This window comes from Schistocerca nitens, chromosome 5 (assembly GCF_023898315.1).
Source record: "Schistocerca nitens isolate TAMUIC-IGC-003100 chromosome 5, iqSchNite1.1, whole genome shotgun sequence".
NCBI classification, from domain to species: Eukaryota; Metazoa; Arthropoda; class Insecta; order Orthoptera; family Acrididae; genus Schistocerca; species Schistocerca nitens.
Window position 1 is genome coordinate 131,985,010 of NC_064618.1, and position 17,554 is coordinate 132,002,563.

The 17,554-nt window shown below is 39.8% G+C and overlaps 1 protein-coding gene across 3 annotated transcripts in view; it reads right to left on the reverse strand.

The window, feature by feature from the left end:
• The window catches only part of LOC126260217 (ataxin-3-like), a 137,770-nt gene that overhangs the window by 17,658 nt on the left and 102,558 nt on the right, over positions 1 to 17,554 (reverse strand). Inside the window, exon 7 of one of the 3 annotated variants that reach the window (XM_049957517.1) lies at positions 11,966 to 12,232. The exons of the other annotated variants lie outside the window; for them this stretch is intronic. Coding sequence (XP_049813474.1) covers positions 12,020 to 12,232 — 213 coding nt within the window. The 3' untranslated portion in view covers positions 11,966 to 12,019. Of the gene's footprint in view, positions 1 to 11,965; positions 12,233 to 17,554 lie in introns of those variants that run through there. 3 annotated transcript variants of the gene reach the window in all.

A 17,554-nucleotide genomic window follows, 5' to 3' on the forward strand; every position in this document is an offset into this window, starting at 1 on the left:
AGGGTCAAACCACCATCATGCTGGCAGCAAAACCCAGTCTTGTGGTTTTCACCGCTTGAGAGAGAGTTTGTGCTAGCACGTGTGACCACTGATGAAACTAACAATGAAAAATCACCAGCTCAACCTCATATTTTAAGGGGGGAAAAAAGAACACTTGCAAGATATCAGCCACAGCAGTAGATCACACACGAAAATTTGGGGCATAATTCTGATAGTATGCAGTTATGATCTTTTGAAAGTATACCTTTTAAACTTCATGTGCACTGGTTCTTTGTCACTTGCTCCACCCTACTGCACCTGCCTATTGCCAGAGTGTGAAGTACTGTATAGCAGAATAACAACCAAAGTTGGGATGTTGGAAGCAAGGAAAGAGGAGTGGACAAACTGGCCATCCGATTTTGAAATCTTGTTCGAGAACATGTTATATGCGAAAAATAGTAAGTAATATGAGTATGCAATGTGTCACATACATGTGTGTCACATGTGTGTATGTTTCACAAGTACATATGTTAAACATTATTTTAATAATATTCTTGCACTGACATTCTAGAGATGTATACGCCCCTCAAAATCAAAATTAATAAACCAAAGTAATGGGAAGATTATGAAAGATATTCTTCACTATAACAGTGACAGCTTTAAAAATCAAAGAAAACGCTGCACAACAGTGACTTTAATAGCTAAAACATATTAAGCTACTATTTTAATGACACACCAATTCATTTCATTCATTTACACTGTGTTTGTGAATCGCAAAATGAAAATGTCCAAGGCAAAGAGATCTCCAGCACCAGCTACAGGTTAGGAACCATGCACTTTAACACACTGAACAAATATGTTATCCATGTCAAAACAGTATTTTACAAACCTCTTACTCTCTCCACTGAGAAGAGAGCTTCACACTCAGGTATTAGGTGGCTGCTGTGGGGCAGAGTGAGTGAGAAACAAAACGTGCGCATTAAAGTTTAAAAGTTATACTTTCAGTAGGTCATGACTGTGTGCTACCCAAATTGCAGCCCAAAGTTATCCAGGGGATAGATTGCTGTAATTGATATCTAGTACGTATGCTTTTTTTTAAATATTAGATCAAGTTGGTGATGTTTCCTTGTAAGTACAGTTACACTGCCATGGGATTGAATGACGATATGGCTATAGAATTACAGGACTTTTGCCTTCACCACCAAGCACCGATCAGCACTCAACCATTACAAATGCCTTAATCACCCACCTGTTGCAGTCCAAAACAAAGTACCTAGAAAAGTTACTTCGTACTGAGGAGTTAGGTGACCGCATAACTTCATAGTTACTGTGCCGCCTGCTCAAGCCAGTAACCCGGTCAATGAAGACATTCTGCAGAACGTCTGGCTGTAGTGCAGAACATACTTACAGTACACACTGGCAATCTAGACACACTTGCATAAACTGCAGACCATATCAGAGAGATGTACCCATCCACTAATGTAACCTATCTGCCCACTGTTAAGACAAAACTGTTGCAACATTGTAAGCTAAGCAATCCACGCAGGTCACAGCTCTGGGAACACTGTTCCAGTTGCCAAAGTCACTGCTCACAGATGGAATGCAACTGATCGCCTTCAGCCATAAAAGTTTGTTGGTACCACATGTGGTTTGACTCTGATGTGTGGAAATGCAGTCCCCCATGTGAGACATGAAACATGTTCAATAATCACTGCTTACAGGGACTGACTCTCCAAATAGAAGCTACCATTGTCACAGAGCATTACACAAAACTGCAATTCCTAGTGGACACAGATGCTGTTGTGTCAGAGTGCCCATCTTCTCATCTGCCTCACCATAGCAGTAATGACTTGCCTCTTTGCCACTAGTGGATCTATCATCCAGATGTATGGTTGTGTGACGATGACACTGCAAGTTTGAGTGGGAGTTCATCATGTCAGGTGTGGTGGAGACTTTTTGTCATTTTACAAACTACTACCAGACCTCACCTCCTCGACATTACCCCTAATTTAGCCAGCCACAGATGAATGATTGCAAGTGATTCTCCATATTCATAACTCCATGCTAACTCTATGGACAGTTCATGGAGAGCACTCATCAGCTGCCCTCACTAGCACCAGTACAGCATTCAACAGTGCATTACATAGTAACTATGTCAGGACCTGCAAAATCATACTTGACATCGCTGCGTAATGGTGGAGAAATTTAAAGTAAAGCAAGAGTTTTCCTTTATGCTAGTTCACAGAATTTGCTGCCCATTAAGCAACAACTGGGCCTCATCTGTCCAAGTAGTTCAAAAGAAAACTAACATATGGCACCCATGTGGTGATTACTAACAGTTTAACACTAGAACTATCCTTTATCATTATCTGACCCTGCACAATGAAGATTCTGCATTTACCACACATAGCTTACACATTACACTTAACTGTGTGCATTTTGTCAACTAGCAGTCATTCCAAAACACATAGTTAAAACCTCTGTATGTATTCCACACAGTCTCTCCGAATTTACTAAGATGCCTTTTGGATTTTGCAACACTGTGCAAACCTTCCAGCACTTTATGTGTGATTGCAAGTGTGATCTCAACTTCTGCTATGTCTATACTGATGATGTCTTGGTGATGTACAGCTCAAACACCTGGAAAATTTAAGCCAAACCTTTACTTGCCTCCATTCACAAGAATTACTCAAAAATCCATCGACATGTGCGTTTGGAGCAGCAGAGGTCCACTTCCTAAGTTACACCTTCAACAACCAATGAACATACCTGCCACAGGAGAAATTAGAAGCCATAACCAACTTCACACAGCTTGTGACAGTTTGTGATTCCTCAACATCACAAATTTCTATCACCTTTGGTGCTCAACAATGCACTCTTGGCTGCTCCACTGAATGAACTCTTGTGTGGTTCCCTGAAACCAACTGACAAACTGCCATTGACCAGTGAGGCTGAGACAGCCTTTAAGAGAGTGAAGACTGCTATCGCTGAGGATGCACTTCAGCACAGCCTGTTCTGCAAGCGTCTTTCACTTAACAGTTGATGTGTCTGCAACTGCAATAGGTGCTGCACTTCAGCAACGAATAGGCCAAAATGGTCAGCCCTCAGTGTTCTTCAGCCAGAAGCTCTCTCTGTCACAGCATAGTTGGTCAACATGATCATGAGTTGTACACTTCCATCAAGATATTACATTACATGCCCAAAGGTCAACAGTTTACACTGGTCACTGATGGCTCAAATGACTGAGCACTAGGCGACTTAACTGGTGTGGTCATCAATCCCCTAGAACTTAGAACTACTTAAACCTAACTAACCTAAGGACAGCACACACATCCGTGCCCAAGGCAGGATTCAAATCTGTGACCGTAGCGGTCGTGCGGTTCCAGACTGTAGCGCCGAGAACCGCTCGGCCATTCAGACTGGTCACTGACCACAAATCCCTGATGTACACTTCCTATTAAGAGACTAGACACATAGACCTACTTGGACTTCATAGAGCAATTCACAACTCTCAGGTTGAGGGAGATCTGAATCAAGCAGCAGACGCCCTCACTCATGTAGAAGCAATTACAGGCACAGCTGACTATAAAGCACTTGTCTCAGAACAGCAATTCAACAATGAACTGTGAGATTTACTGGCACAACCATCTGGTCTATAGCTCGGCCGCACCCAAGTACTGCTGTCAACCATACTGTTATATTGTGACATTTCTACATTGAAGGCACAACCATTTGTGACAGTTAACTTTCAACAGAAGGTAATTGTGTCGTATGATATGTCTCAGCCTCAGGTCCATAATACGACAAGCCTGGTCGAGCAAGTTCTTGTGCAGCTGAATATAGACAAAGACTGCAAGGCATTTGTGCACCATTATGTGGCGTGTCAATGAAATAAGATCACTCATGTCAGCACAGCCCTTCGGACATTTGTCCCACCATCCAACAATTCCACCACATACATATAGACACTGTTAGGCGTTTACCACTGTCTGAAGGGTGCACTTACTGCCTAACTGATATCAACCACTTCACTACTTGGACTGAAGTTTCTCCCTTGGCTGACATCACTGCTGAAACATTCTTCTGTGGATGGTTTGCTCATTTCAGAGTACACCTTCATATGACTACTAACTAAGGCAGGCAATTTGATTCTTACTTTTTAAAACATTCACTGTCTCATTAGGCACGAAGCGCATCTGAACTACTGTGCATCGCCCAGCAGCAAACGGTTTAGTGGAACATCTGCACTGACAAAGGTATTCCTTCAGTGCCATGAACCACAAAACTAGACAGAAACACTACCAGTTGTCCTCCTGGGCCTCCACCTGTCCAGCCATCCATCAAAAAAGATCTAAAAATAAAAGTCTAAGGTCAACCGATGCAACTGCCTGGCAAGTTCCTCAGCAATGATCTTATCAAGGCATCAGACTTTGTCCACAAATTGCAATCACAAATCCAGCAGCTATGTTCTGTTGCACTCAGACCAATATATTTACTGCTCTTTTATCTTCTCTGACCTTTGGAAACATGAGAAAGTCTCTGGAGTCGTCATGTAAGGACCATGGTCCTCAGTAGGGATGAGAAAATGTTTAAGAATAATGTTATGGGTACTCCAACTACGATCTCCATTGACCACCATAAACCCATACACTGGTATGAACAAATCACCTGATAGATCTATCACAGGCATGACAATATCTCCTGCCACTCTACCATACATCACGGACAGGCCAGAATAGACATCGGACATCGGCCCCTATGGCCCAACAGCAGCCTTCGCAAAACCTGTTGTCACATGATCTGAATGCTACTTCCTCTTCAACAGAAGACAGAAGATATTGTTACCACTAAGGGCAGGAGTGATGAAGCGATTGTGCACCGCAATCTCAAACGTGATGATATGAAGTGTTTTATGTCCCACAATGTGAACACTGATGTGTTTATTTTTTATTTTATATAATTACTCCTTAGTTTTGTCTTTTGATGTTTCTCAGGCTGTTGTGTCTTGTACATTATATTAATAAATGTTGCCAATAAAGTGAACATATTTAAACCACAACGCACAAAGCAAACCAATCTTTGGCATGAAGAATTCATAACAATCTATCTACATTCTGTAACACAAAAGACACACAGAGTGCTTTAGCACATTCCAATATTCCTCACTTAATACTGCTTATTGAAACCTTGTAAGCAAGCTCATGTGAGATAGCTGGAGTCTATTTTCAAGCATTTATCAGTTCAGGTTTTTGACCATTTCCAGTTATGCTCACCCAAGGGGTGAGGAATAAATGAAATAAAATAATAAAAATAATAATAATAATAATAATAATAATAATAATAATCACTCATATAAATACATCGGCTACACCACTACAATTTCATAACCACCTCTACAACCCTTTAGACCACATAACATCAACAGATACGAAGAAAGTAAATTGGAAAAAGAAAACACTTCATGGCAAGCACCCGTATCATCTAACACAGCCACACATAGATCAAGACGCATCCAACACATGGCTAAGAAAAGGCAATATATACAGTGAGACAGAAGGATTCATGATTGCAATACAGGATCAAACAATAAACACCAGGTATTACAGCAAGCATATTATTAAAGATCCCAATACCACAACAGATAAATGCAGACTTTGTAAACAACAAATAGAAACAGTAGATCACATCACAAGCGGATGTACAATACTAGCAAATACAGAATACCCCAGAAGACATGACAATGTCGCAAAAATAATACATCAACAGCTTGCCTTACAACATAAACTTTTAAAACAACAAGTTCCTACATACAAGTATGCACCACAAAATGTACTGGAGAATGATGAATACAAATTATACTGGAACAGAACCATTATAACAGATAAAACAACGCCACATAACAAACCTGACATCATACTCACCAATAAAAAGAAGAAATTAACACAACTAATCGAAATATCCATACCCAATACAACAAATATACAAAAGAAAACAGGAGAAAAAATTGAAAAATACATCAAACTGGCTGAGGAAGTCAAAGACATGTGGCATCAGGATAAAGTTGACATCATACCAATTATACTATCAACTACAGGAGTCATACCACACAATATCCACCAGTACATCAATGCAATACAGCTACATCCAAACATATATATACAACTACAGAAATCCGTAATTATTGATACATGTTCAATTACCCGAAAGTTCCTAAATGCAATATAACACGTACCGTACAGCTAAAAGGAAGTGACGCTTGATAAAGGTCCGCGTCACTCCATTCTTAACCAGACTTAACGTCTGAGTAAGTAAAGATAATAATAATAATAATAATAAGACAATTCATTCTGATCTCTGTGTTTAATGTCTCTTGTTACTCCTATTTGCTATGGGTCCCAAATAATGTAGCAATATTCTAGGATGACTATCGCAAGTGGTTAGTAGGCAGCATTCTTTTTAGACAGTCTTCATTTCACCAGTACCCTACCAACAAAATAAAGTCTGCAATCTACTTTACTTACCTGTATAATACTTTCCTTTCTTACTGCCACAAACTGTTACACCCAAGCATTTGTTCAAGATGACTGAATTGAATTGTGACTTGCAGACATTGTAGTCACAGGATTTTAAGTTTTTGCATTTTGTGATGTGCACAATTTTACATTTCTGAACATTTAAATGAAGTTTGTTTGCTAATCCATATTATCATACTTTCTTAATAAGCACTGCTGTGATACACTGAATGTTTTTCAGAAGTCAAGAAATACTACCTCTACCTAATAGACCTGACTAATGACTTTTAGGATGTCATGTGATAAAAGAGCAGGTTGCCTGTTGGAATGAATGTCTTTCTGTTCCATACACCACATTACATTACATGTGTTCAAACCTTCTATAATGAATGGAAGTTAATGATATTGAATAGTTATTATGTGGATCAATTCTGCTACCCGTGCTTTCTTCAACTATTGGGCATGGCTTTTCTTTTAAGGCCCTACAGTACATTACAGTTAAAATACGACCTAACCCACATGAAAATTCTGCTTGCAATCTGATACGGACTCCGTTGTGCCATGAGGTTTTGTTCAATTTTAGCCATTTCAGATACTATTATCTATGTCACTTATCTTTGCATTGATACAATTAATCAGAGACACTACTTCATAACCATCTTATGTAAAGGAACAATTGAAAACAGAGTTTAGGATTTCTGTTTCTATGTTGTTACCTTCAATTACAGTTCAGATCAATCTACACAAACTGTGTGTCTCATCTACACTACTGATGTATGGACTACAGACAGCAACTTTAGTGCATTAATTAAAAGCTGTCTCCAGGTAACAAAAATTATGTTACTGCGTTATTGCTTACAGGGAAATGAAATAGATAAAATAATGACTGATGATATCAAACATCTATAATTAGAAAGAAGGATGTTATAGAATCTTAAACCAAGTGAAGGCAGTGATACTCAATGAAGATGCTGGTTCCCCACTGGTACCCCTCCGGCTTACTCTGACGAGAATATCCTGGGGAAGAGACTGAAAGGAAGACCTTGTTGAAGCTGGGAGAAGCAGATATTCAATAATCACAGAATTTGAGGTACCAAATGCTATCACAAGTAGTCACCAGCTGTGAAAGGACAATAAAATCTGGAGGACACTTATCTGCAATTGCTTCCTGGTTGCTGGAGGCACAGTAATGATGATGATGATGATGATGATAACAGTAATGAAATGATAATAACAACAACATTACCAACAACACAGAAACTGTGTTTCTACTTAATCCCTTGTGATATATCAACAGTTAAAGACACGTTGAAATTCTTGTAAAGTTTCCCTCTGTAGTTATAGTGGTGTGTAAATACTAAGGCACATGCAGCATGTACTCTATGCACAGAGAGAGGCCCCAAGAATGCAATACAGTGCAATACAGTGCTGCCATTGTGCTCTCTGACACTATCCCGTACCACACACTCCAGCTGTTGCCTACCAGGTAACTTTCAATACCAGGTTACGTACCACATTGTGTAATATTTCTGCTTCTATCTCTCCCTAGAACAATTTATACACATAGAAAACTATAGCTACTGCTTCTTAACATAACATTTATCGTGTCTGCTTTGTGACACTCATGTCCACCTACTTAGCTCAGTGGTACCATGCAGTGGGCCTGCATTAGATTCACTGGTGGGTTGGAGATTTTCTCCACTCGTGGACTGGGTGTTGTGTTACCATCATTATCATCATCTTATCATTAGAATGCAAGTCACTCGATGTGGTGTCACCTGCAATAAGACTTGCAACTTGGCAGCCGAACTTCCCCAGATGGGGTCTCCTGGTGACCAATGGTACATGATCCTCTCATTTTTTGTGTCCCTCATAATGAAGACTACAGTGGCCAAGTATTCTCCTTACACCCAGTTAAGCATGAAAGTCAATGCTAAATGCACTATATGCACCCTGAAAGGCACACTACAGACAGATGCAGCATAATGACACTATTGACTCTAGCATCATGTAGTACACTGCTCCTTGTCATTGTAAAGTGCCCACTATCTGCCTTCATAGGTGCATATCACTGTAGTTACTGCACTGTCTTCCATCTTACCTCATGTCATTTAGTGTTTTATAATTGTTTGCTTGGAATTCTGACCACCTCTAAAATAGCTGCCTCACTCTATATGAGATTTTGGTGTTTTTGCTCTCCTTGCAGTTGCAACATCTGTTACTGCTTACATCAGTACCTTTGTTCAATAATTGTCCCTTTCATCTATAGTGATGTAACCTTTATTTTCTAAAATGCTTAGCTTATCACTTAATTTAAAATAGTACACATTCCTATATAAATTTTCACAATCTATATTTCTCACTTAGTGCCTGATGAGACTGTTCCATTCTAGCTTCGTATCTATTTTTAACAAGCAATTCGAAAATGGTTCAAAATCATCACATTAAATACAACTGCTTCAGCCTTTTTGCATCTTCTTCAGAATGTGAACACATTAATGCATGGATTTTAAGGATGCCATCAAAATATCCTTTATTGTATCAATGTTTATTGTAATATATTTTATTTATTTTTAAAATACACCTTGCTCTTCAGCAGATTCCTTCCAAATCTGTAATATTGTTTCCAATTTAAATGGAAAATACTGAATGGAAATTTACGTAAAATAGGGGAGAGACAATCACTTACCTGTATAGAATTGGTACTTGGCTCACACAAACCCGTAACAGAAAACCATTAGCATTAGCTTCTGAGCTCTTGCTCTTTTTCTAATAAGAGTACACATGTTTACATACACAACCACACAGACGTGCAAATGTACACACTGGCAGTAGCAGCAAGACTGTTTATTGAAAGTAGATGACTGGGTAGATAGAGATAGGGAGGGGATAGGGAAGGACACATGAGGCAAGGAGGGTGCAGCATGGTTGTGTGACATAGGTCTTTTGCCAGATAACTCGGCGTCTGCACAGAAAGAGGAAAGGAGTTCCAAGAGTAGAGCACCTAAGGGATGCATAAACAGAGAGACAGAAAGGACAGGGAAGGGAGGGAAGGTAAGGAGAGAAAGGTGGTGGTGAAGAGAGGCAGGGAGAGGAAAGAATAAGGGGGAGATGGAAACAGAGAGACGGGGTGGGTGCCACATGGGGGCGAGGAGGAAGAGTAGTGCGACAATGCAGTACATGATCTAGATGGGGAAGTAGTGTTGTTGACAGAAGAGAGAAGTGAAAAGGCAAGGTGGGACAGTGAGGAACAGGATAATGTATGTTTAGACCAGAGGGATTGTGAATATGCATTACATGCTGTAGAGAGAATTCCCACCTGTGTAGTTCAGAGAAACTTGTACTGGAAAGGAGTCTTCAAATGGCCATTCAATGAAGCAGCTATTGAAGTCATTAGTGCTGTGGTATGCAGCATGACCTTGAAGAGTGCAACCACTTCTTTCAGCAGTAGTTTAACTCCCTCTTGCCATGCTCCAAGAGGAGGGGAATCCCACCCACTGTTCCACCACACAACCAACCAACAGAAAAATCCTTATCCATCCCTTTTCTAATCTTGCTCCCTCTCCTACATCACATAGGTCATTCCCTTGTGATCAACCCAGGTGCAAGACCTGTCCACTGCCCACCAGCTCCTACCACAGTCCAGTTACAGTAATTTCCTACCCAATAAAGACAGGGCCACGTGTGAAACAGTCATGTTACGTATGAGCTATGCTGCAGTTACTGTACAGCATTCTATGTGGGCATGACAACTGTCTACTTGTATGAATGCTCACCACCGAACTGTGTAAGCTGCAAGTTGACCATCCAATGCTCCACATCACAACACTAATGACAACAACAGCCATGCCACTTCACGAGCCATTTGTAGACTCCATTCCAGCAAATGTTTCTTTGAACTATGCAGGTCGGAATTCTTTCTTCAGCACAAGCTGCTCTCTTGCAATTCCCCTGGCCTAAACCTCTGCTAACTTGTTTTCCACTGCCTCTACTTACCTTTTCCCTTCTCTTTTCTGTCCACACTGCTCCTTCCTCAAACAGATCATGTAACACCTTGTCCCACCACTCCTCCTCATTCCCTCATATGGCATGCTTTCTCTCTCCCTATCCCCCCCCCCCCCAAATCTCTCCGTCTCCCCTCCCCTCTACCTCTCTCCTTCTCCACCCAACACCCTTTCCTGTTCCCTCCTGGCCTCCCTACTCACCTCCACCTTCCTCTCCTTTGCTCCCCTCACTTTCCCCCTCTCCCCAACTCCTTACGTGATCCTCTGGACTCTGTCATCTTGTTGTACTGCCACTCAGATATATGTGAAAGACTTGTCTCGTATTACCCCATCACCCTACCCTCACTTCAGGTGTCCTTCCCTATCCCCTCACCACTCCCACCTGCACCGCAACTGCTATTGATAATCCACAGTCTTGCCGTGGTCATGGGCAGGTTTGTAGACAAAGAGCAAAAGCTATTATAAATGGATTTCTGTTGGGTGCTTCTATGTGCCACACATCAGTCAGCTACAGATAAGTGGTTGCCTTTCATTTATTTACCCTTTTATTTTTCTTTTGTTGCAAATGCCTAACTTAATCATTTTAATCACTCAGTCTCATCAACTAGCTCCCAAAACTGGAATCATAATAAATTAGCACATAAATAATATACCACAAGTGCTCTTAACAAAAGATATCACATTTGTTAGTTATGTAAATAATTATTTCTATTCAAGAATTGCTCTATGGTACAGGAGAAGTTATTAAGAAAACACAATTTCAATCAAAATTTGAAAACACCTCTGCTGTCTCTCAGCCATTTTATTTGAATGGACAAGAATTTTATATCCGAGTACTGCAATCTTTTATGAATCAAATTTAGATCCACAGGAAAGTGCAGATCATTTTTCCTTCTAGTACTGTATTGGTGAATACCTCTGTGATTGTTACCAACAAATTTCACAACTATACAAATGTACTATGAAATGTGGTTGATATTACCAACTGTTTAAACAGATGCCTGATGTGTGAGTTCCACATATAATTCCACGCTATTCAGTTTACCTTGTGCAACAAACAGTTTTTGCCCATGTGAGGAGTTCCCTCTGAATATTAACATGTAGGACATCAGTCAATTAAAATTCGCAAAATATGTTAATTTATTGATTTCTATGTTCCCAAAGTTGGTAATTATTTTTATGGCAAAAGCACCTGAACCTAAACTTTTAACAAGTCAGCTAGATGGCATATCCAGTTTAAGTTCCCATGAATGCATTCAGCCAAGTACTCAAAACTTTCTACCCTGTTGATTATTGCTGTTGATAAATTATATTCATGGCAAGTGGGGTATTTTTGACAGTACGTAACTTGTAATTCTTCAAGCTTTCCCGGTGAGGCATTGTCATATTGATTAACTGGGTTTCTGCCAGTTATTCGCGTCTTTCCTGCATGACATTTCAACTGCGTGACTCACAGTCTTCTTCGGGTGCTGTCTGATACCGATTCCAGTGTGGAACAAGTCCGGTATTTATGCCTACATTGTGCTAGGCATTCCCTCTGTGCCGCGTCTGGCACTCTGTCCGTGGTGTGCGCCAACCAATAGCAATGACTGTAGCTTCTTCTAGCCACAGCTGTTCCGAATGCTGTGCGCGTACTTTGTGGTTATTATCCATTGTCAATATAGCTGAATTAAGTTCTGAATGACGTCCAAGCTGTGCTATATGTTTTATCTTCCGATTGTCATCATTTGAGTCCTCCTGTGAATTAGGACATTATGTTACTGTGCTGTGTTGTGTTAGGCACACAGCTAACTAAAATGTAAGTGTAAGAGAGGGCGCATTTCATATCGAAATTTAAAATACTTGGGTATTGGAGAAAAACTGCAGCACTTAGGGAGTCTTATCTGCCTGTCAGACTTTACTTTGCAACCCAATATAATGGTAAAGAAACAGCAATATGTTGTAGATTTTATCAGCTTAAATTTCTGTTATGTGGTCACTTGAAGGTACAATCATCTTCCTCAATAGTGCTGGCCTTTGAAATATAAAGTGTGACTGACTGACTAACCCATTACTATTCAGATTGATGATAATATCTCAGTGCATCACCTTGTCAAAAAATGTGGATATAATGTAAAGAATGAGACTTGCAAATAGTTACTGACAACTGGAGAGTCGCTTTTGTTAGACAAAGGCCTAAAAATTGTATATTTTAACCTGTCTAGAAAAAAGAAATTCCCTACATGGAGAGTAACAAATTGCTCACTACAGGATCTAAATTCATTTGTTTACAGTACTCAGTTTTTACAGTACTTATTCAATATTGGTTGCAGAAGGGCAGACTGGTTACTCCTTTGTGTAAGGCATGTGCTATAAGCACTCACAAGGTCAGCTAGATGAACATTAGTGACACTGTGGTATGCCTACGCACAAAATGACATTTTGTTTTCTTTTTAATACAAAGGATCAGTGTCGAACACAAATCCATACAGGCTGTCAGTCTTGCCTATAATATGTATGGACCAGTGTTTGACAGAAGTGATCAGATAATCCCTCACTATACAGTCTACAAAATATAGATGCAGCAAAGGAAGAAACACAAAGTGTACAATTTAAATTGAACTAGAAATTCCACAAAAGCATATTGTTGTCTCCATGTCCTTTGCATCTACTTTACACATCAGCTACACCCCCAGAAATCTGTTTTACTTCTTTGTTTGTGTAAGCATTCAGCAGACCTATTACTGACTAAAGGGGTACATCATATCGTCTCTGAGAGATAGGGCTCAAGTGTGCCTCCAGTAAACAGAACTGACTAAATGTTCAATATGCTGCCTGTAATGAAAATTGTGATAATCAAATTCGGGTGGCTCAGTGCCATCTTTACTACTAACATTGTTGGTAACACAATGTGCAGACAGTATACACATGTATCACTGAATGTACCTGTAAAATTGCATCATTGTATGATTCGGGGAGTTCAGGAGACATGATGTCATAAAGATTTAGGTAAGTGAAGAACTAGCTTTTGCTTAAAAACGGCACGCAGTAAGACTTCAACATCAGACACGACGTTTTAATTTGTTACTTCTTTGTTATTAACTCTATTTGCAATACACTTTGTAGACAGTACCTATATACATATATCAGTGAATGTACCTGCAAGATTATATCATTGCATGACACACAGTTCAGGAGATATAATGTCAAACACTGAAATGCATGATAAACTAGTTTTTGCTTAAAATGCAGCACAAATTATGCAGTTTATGTTCATCCAGTGTTTCCATAACGAGAGTACTTAGCGACTTCTAACAAACTTTAAGCGTAATTTCAAACCTTTCCTAAATTTTTTCTCACTTACACGCTTAAAGCAAATATTTAACACACTAACTCATTTGTAATAAGACATCTGAAGCTTTTTTAACATTGGAGTTGGATTCTTTAAAGAATCGAGAGTTTACTGGTTGGTACGTAATTCCCATTTATCCTATATGGAAATAAAACTTTTAGCTCCAATATCTCAGATTTACAGAAAAATTAGCACAAGAGATAACAAAAAATGTCATTTTTTATTGCATGCTTAAATTCGTTATAAGTGTTTGACCAGTTCTTAAAAAGATACTACTACTGAAAATATTTTTTATAAATGTTAAAAAAACCTAGGAACATCTTGCCAAACAAAACATCTTGAATCAAATTCCCTGTAGCAGGTTAGTTAAAAACCACTTTACTGAAATCAAAAACCATTTAGCCAGATCCACTGTCATGGTCAACATAGAGCTAATATGTGTTATTTTTCAACCTTCAGCTTCCTAAAAAGAATCATGGTGTATTGGAGATACATATTGTTAGAGATCCAGAAGATCCTCCTTTCCTATTGTAATTGCAGTCCTGTCTGGATAAAGCTGTTGTACAGATCCAGCTGGTGTTTGGTGCTCTTCCTCTATCACACTTTTGCAAATTTACTTATCTGAAGTGAGAACTTTTCTCGAAAATATATTTAATCATAAGGCTCTTCACCCCCCCATGAACCATGGACCTTGCCGTTGGTAGGGAGGCTTTCGTGCCTCAGTGATACAGATAGCCGTACCGTAGGTACAACCACAACGGAGGGGTATCTGTTGAGAGGCCAGACAAACGTGTGGTTCCTGAAGAGGGGCAGCAGCCTTTTCAGTAGTTGCAAGGGCAACAGTCTGGATGATTGACTGATATGGCCTTGTAACAATAACCAAAACGGCCTTGCTGTGCTGGTACTGTGAACGGCTGAAAGCAAGGGGAAACTACAGCCGTAATTTTTCCCGAGGGCATGCAGCTTTACTGTATGATTAAATGATGATGGCGTCCTCTTGGGTAAAATAGTCCCCCATTCGGATCTCCGGGCGGGGACTACTCAAGAGGACGTCGTTATCAGGAGAAAGAAAACTGGCGTTCTACGGATCGGAGCATGGAATGTCAGATCCCTTAATCGGGCAGGTAGGTTAGAAAATTTAAAAAGGGAAATGGATAGGTTAAAGTTAGATATAGTGGGAATTAGTGAAGTTCGGTGGCAGGAGGAACAAGACTTCTGGTCAGGTGACTACAGGGTTATAAACACAAAGTCAAATAGGGGTAATGCAGGTAGGTTTAATAATGAATGGGAAAATAGGAATGCGGGTAAGTTACTACAAACAGCATAGTGAACGCATTATTGTGGCCAAGATAGATATGAAGCCCATACCTACTACAGTAGTACAAGTTTATATGCCAACCAGCTCTGCAGATGACTAAGAAATTGAAGAAATGTATGATGAAATAAAAGAAATTATTCAGATAGTGAAGGGAGACGAAAATTTAATAGTCATGGGTGACTGGAATTCGAGTGTAGGAAAAGGGAGAGAAGGAAACGTAGTAGGTGAATATGGATTGGGGCTAAGAAATGAAAGAGGAAGCCGCCTGGTAGAATTTTGCACAGAGCATAACTTAATCATAGCTAACACTTGGTTTAAGAATCATGATAGAACGTTGTATACATGGAAGAACCCTGGAGATACTAAAAGGTATCAGATAGATTATATAATGGTAAGACAGATTTAGGAACCAGGTTTTAAATTGTAAGACATTTCCAGGGGCAGATGTGGACTCTGACCACAATCTATTGGTTATGACCTATAGATTAAAACTGAAGAAACTGCAAAAAGGTGGGAATTTGAGGAGATGGGACCTGGATAAACTGAAAGAACCAGAGGTTGTAGAGAGTCTCAGAGAGAGCATAAGAGAACAATTGACAGAAATGGGGGAAAGAAATATAGTAGAAGAAGAATGGGTAGCTTTGAGGGATGAAGTAGTGAAGGCAGCAGAGGATCAAGTAGGTAAAAAGACAAGGGCTAGTAGAAATCCTTGGGTAACAGAAGAAATATTGAATTTAATTGATGAAAGCAGAAAATATAAAAATGCAGTAAATGAAGCAGGCAAAAATGAATACAAACGTCTCAAAAATGAGATCGACAGGAAGTGCAAAATGGCTAAGCAGGGATGGCTAGAGGACAAATGTAAGGATGTAGAGGCTTATCTCACTAGGGGTAAGATAGATACTGCCTACAGGAAAATTAAAGAGACCTTTGGAGATAAGAGAAACACTTGTATGAACATCAAGAGCTCAGATGGAAACCCAGTTCTAAGCAAAGAAGGGAAAGCAGAAAGGTGGAAGGGGTATATAGTGGGTCTATACAAGGGCGATGTACTTGAGGACAATATTATGGAAATGGAAGAGGAAGTAGATTAAGGAAAGGCAAACCTACGTTTCTAGCATTTGTAGACTTAGAGAAAGCTTTTGACAATGTTGACTGGAATACTCTCTTTCAAATTCTAAAGGTGGCAGGGGTAAAATACAGGGAGCGAAAGGCTATTTACAATTTGTACAGAAACCAGGTGGCAGTTATAAGAGTCGAGGGACATGAAAGGGAAGCAGTGGTTGGGAAGGGAGTAAGACAGGGTTGTAGCCTCTCCCCGATGTTATTCAATCTGTATATTGAGCAAGCAGTAAAGGAAACAAAAGAAAAATGCGGAGTAGGTATTAAAATCCATGGAGAAGAAATAAAAACTTCGAGGTTCGCCGATGACATTGTAATTCTGTCAGAGACAGCAAAGGACTTGGAAGAGCAGTTGAACGGAATGGATGGTGTCTTGAAGGGAGGATATAAGATGAACATCAACAAAAGCAAAACGAGGATAATGGAATCTAGTCGAATTAAGTCAGGTGATGTTGAGGGTTTTAGATTAGGAAATGAGACACTTAAAGTAGTAAAGGAGTTTTGCTATTTGGGGAGCAAAATAACTGATGATGGTCGAAGTAGAGAGGATATATAATGTAGACTGGCAATGGCAAGGAAAGCGTTTCTGAAGAAGAGAAATTTGTTAACATCGAGTATAGATTTAAGTGTCAGGAAGTCATTTCTGAAAGTATTTGTATGGAGTGTAGACATGTATGGAAGTGAAACAGGGATGGTTAATAGTTTGGACAGGAAGAGAATAGAAGCTTTCTAAATGTGGTGCTACAGAAGAATGCTGAAGATTAGATGGGTAGATCACATAACTAATGAGGAAGTATTGAATAGGAGTGGGGAGAAGAGAAGTTTGTGGCACAACTTGACCAGAAGAAGGGATCGGTTGGTAGGATATGTTCTGAGGCATCAAGGGATCACCAATTTAGTATTGGAGGGCAGCGTGGAGGGTAAAAATAGTAGGGGGAGACCAAGAGATGAATACACTAAGCAGATTCAGAAGGATGTAGGTTGCAGTAGGTACTGGGAGATGAAGAAGCTCGCACAGGATAGAGTTGCATGGAGAGCTGCATCAAACCAGTCTCGGGACTGAAGACCACAACAACAACAACAACAAGGCTCTTCAGTACATTCATTCACTGCTGCAGCCAATAAATTTCAAGCTTGTTAACTTTTGTCCCATTCACAAATGTCACTTGGGTGGTGATATGTATTTCCAAAGCTGTAGGCTTGAAGCAGCTCTCTTTAGTCATTTTGTTACTCACTAACTGCATTTTCCGTTTTTCTTTGCTAGTTGTATCACAAATATCAAATCACC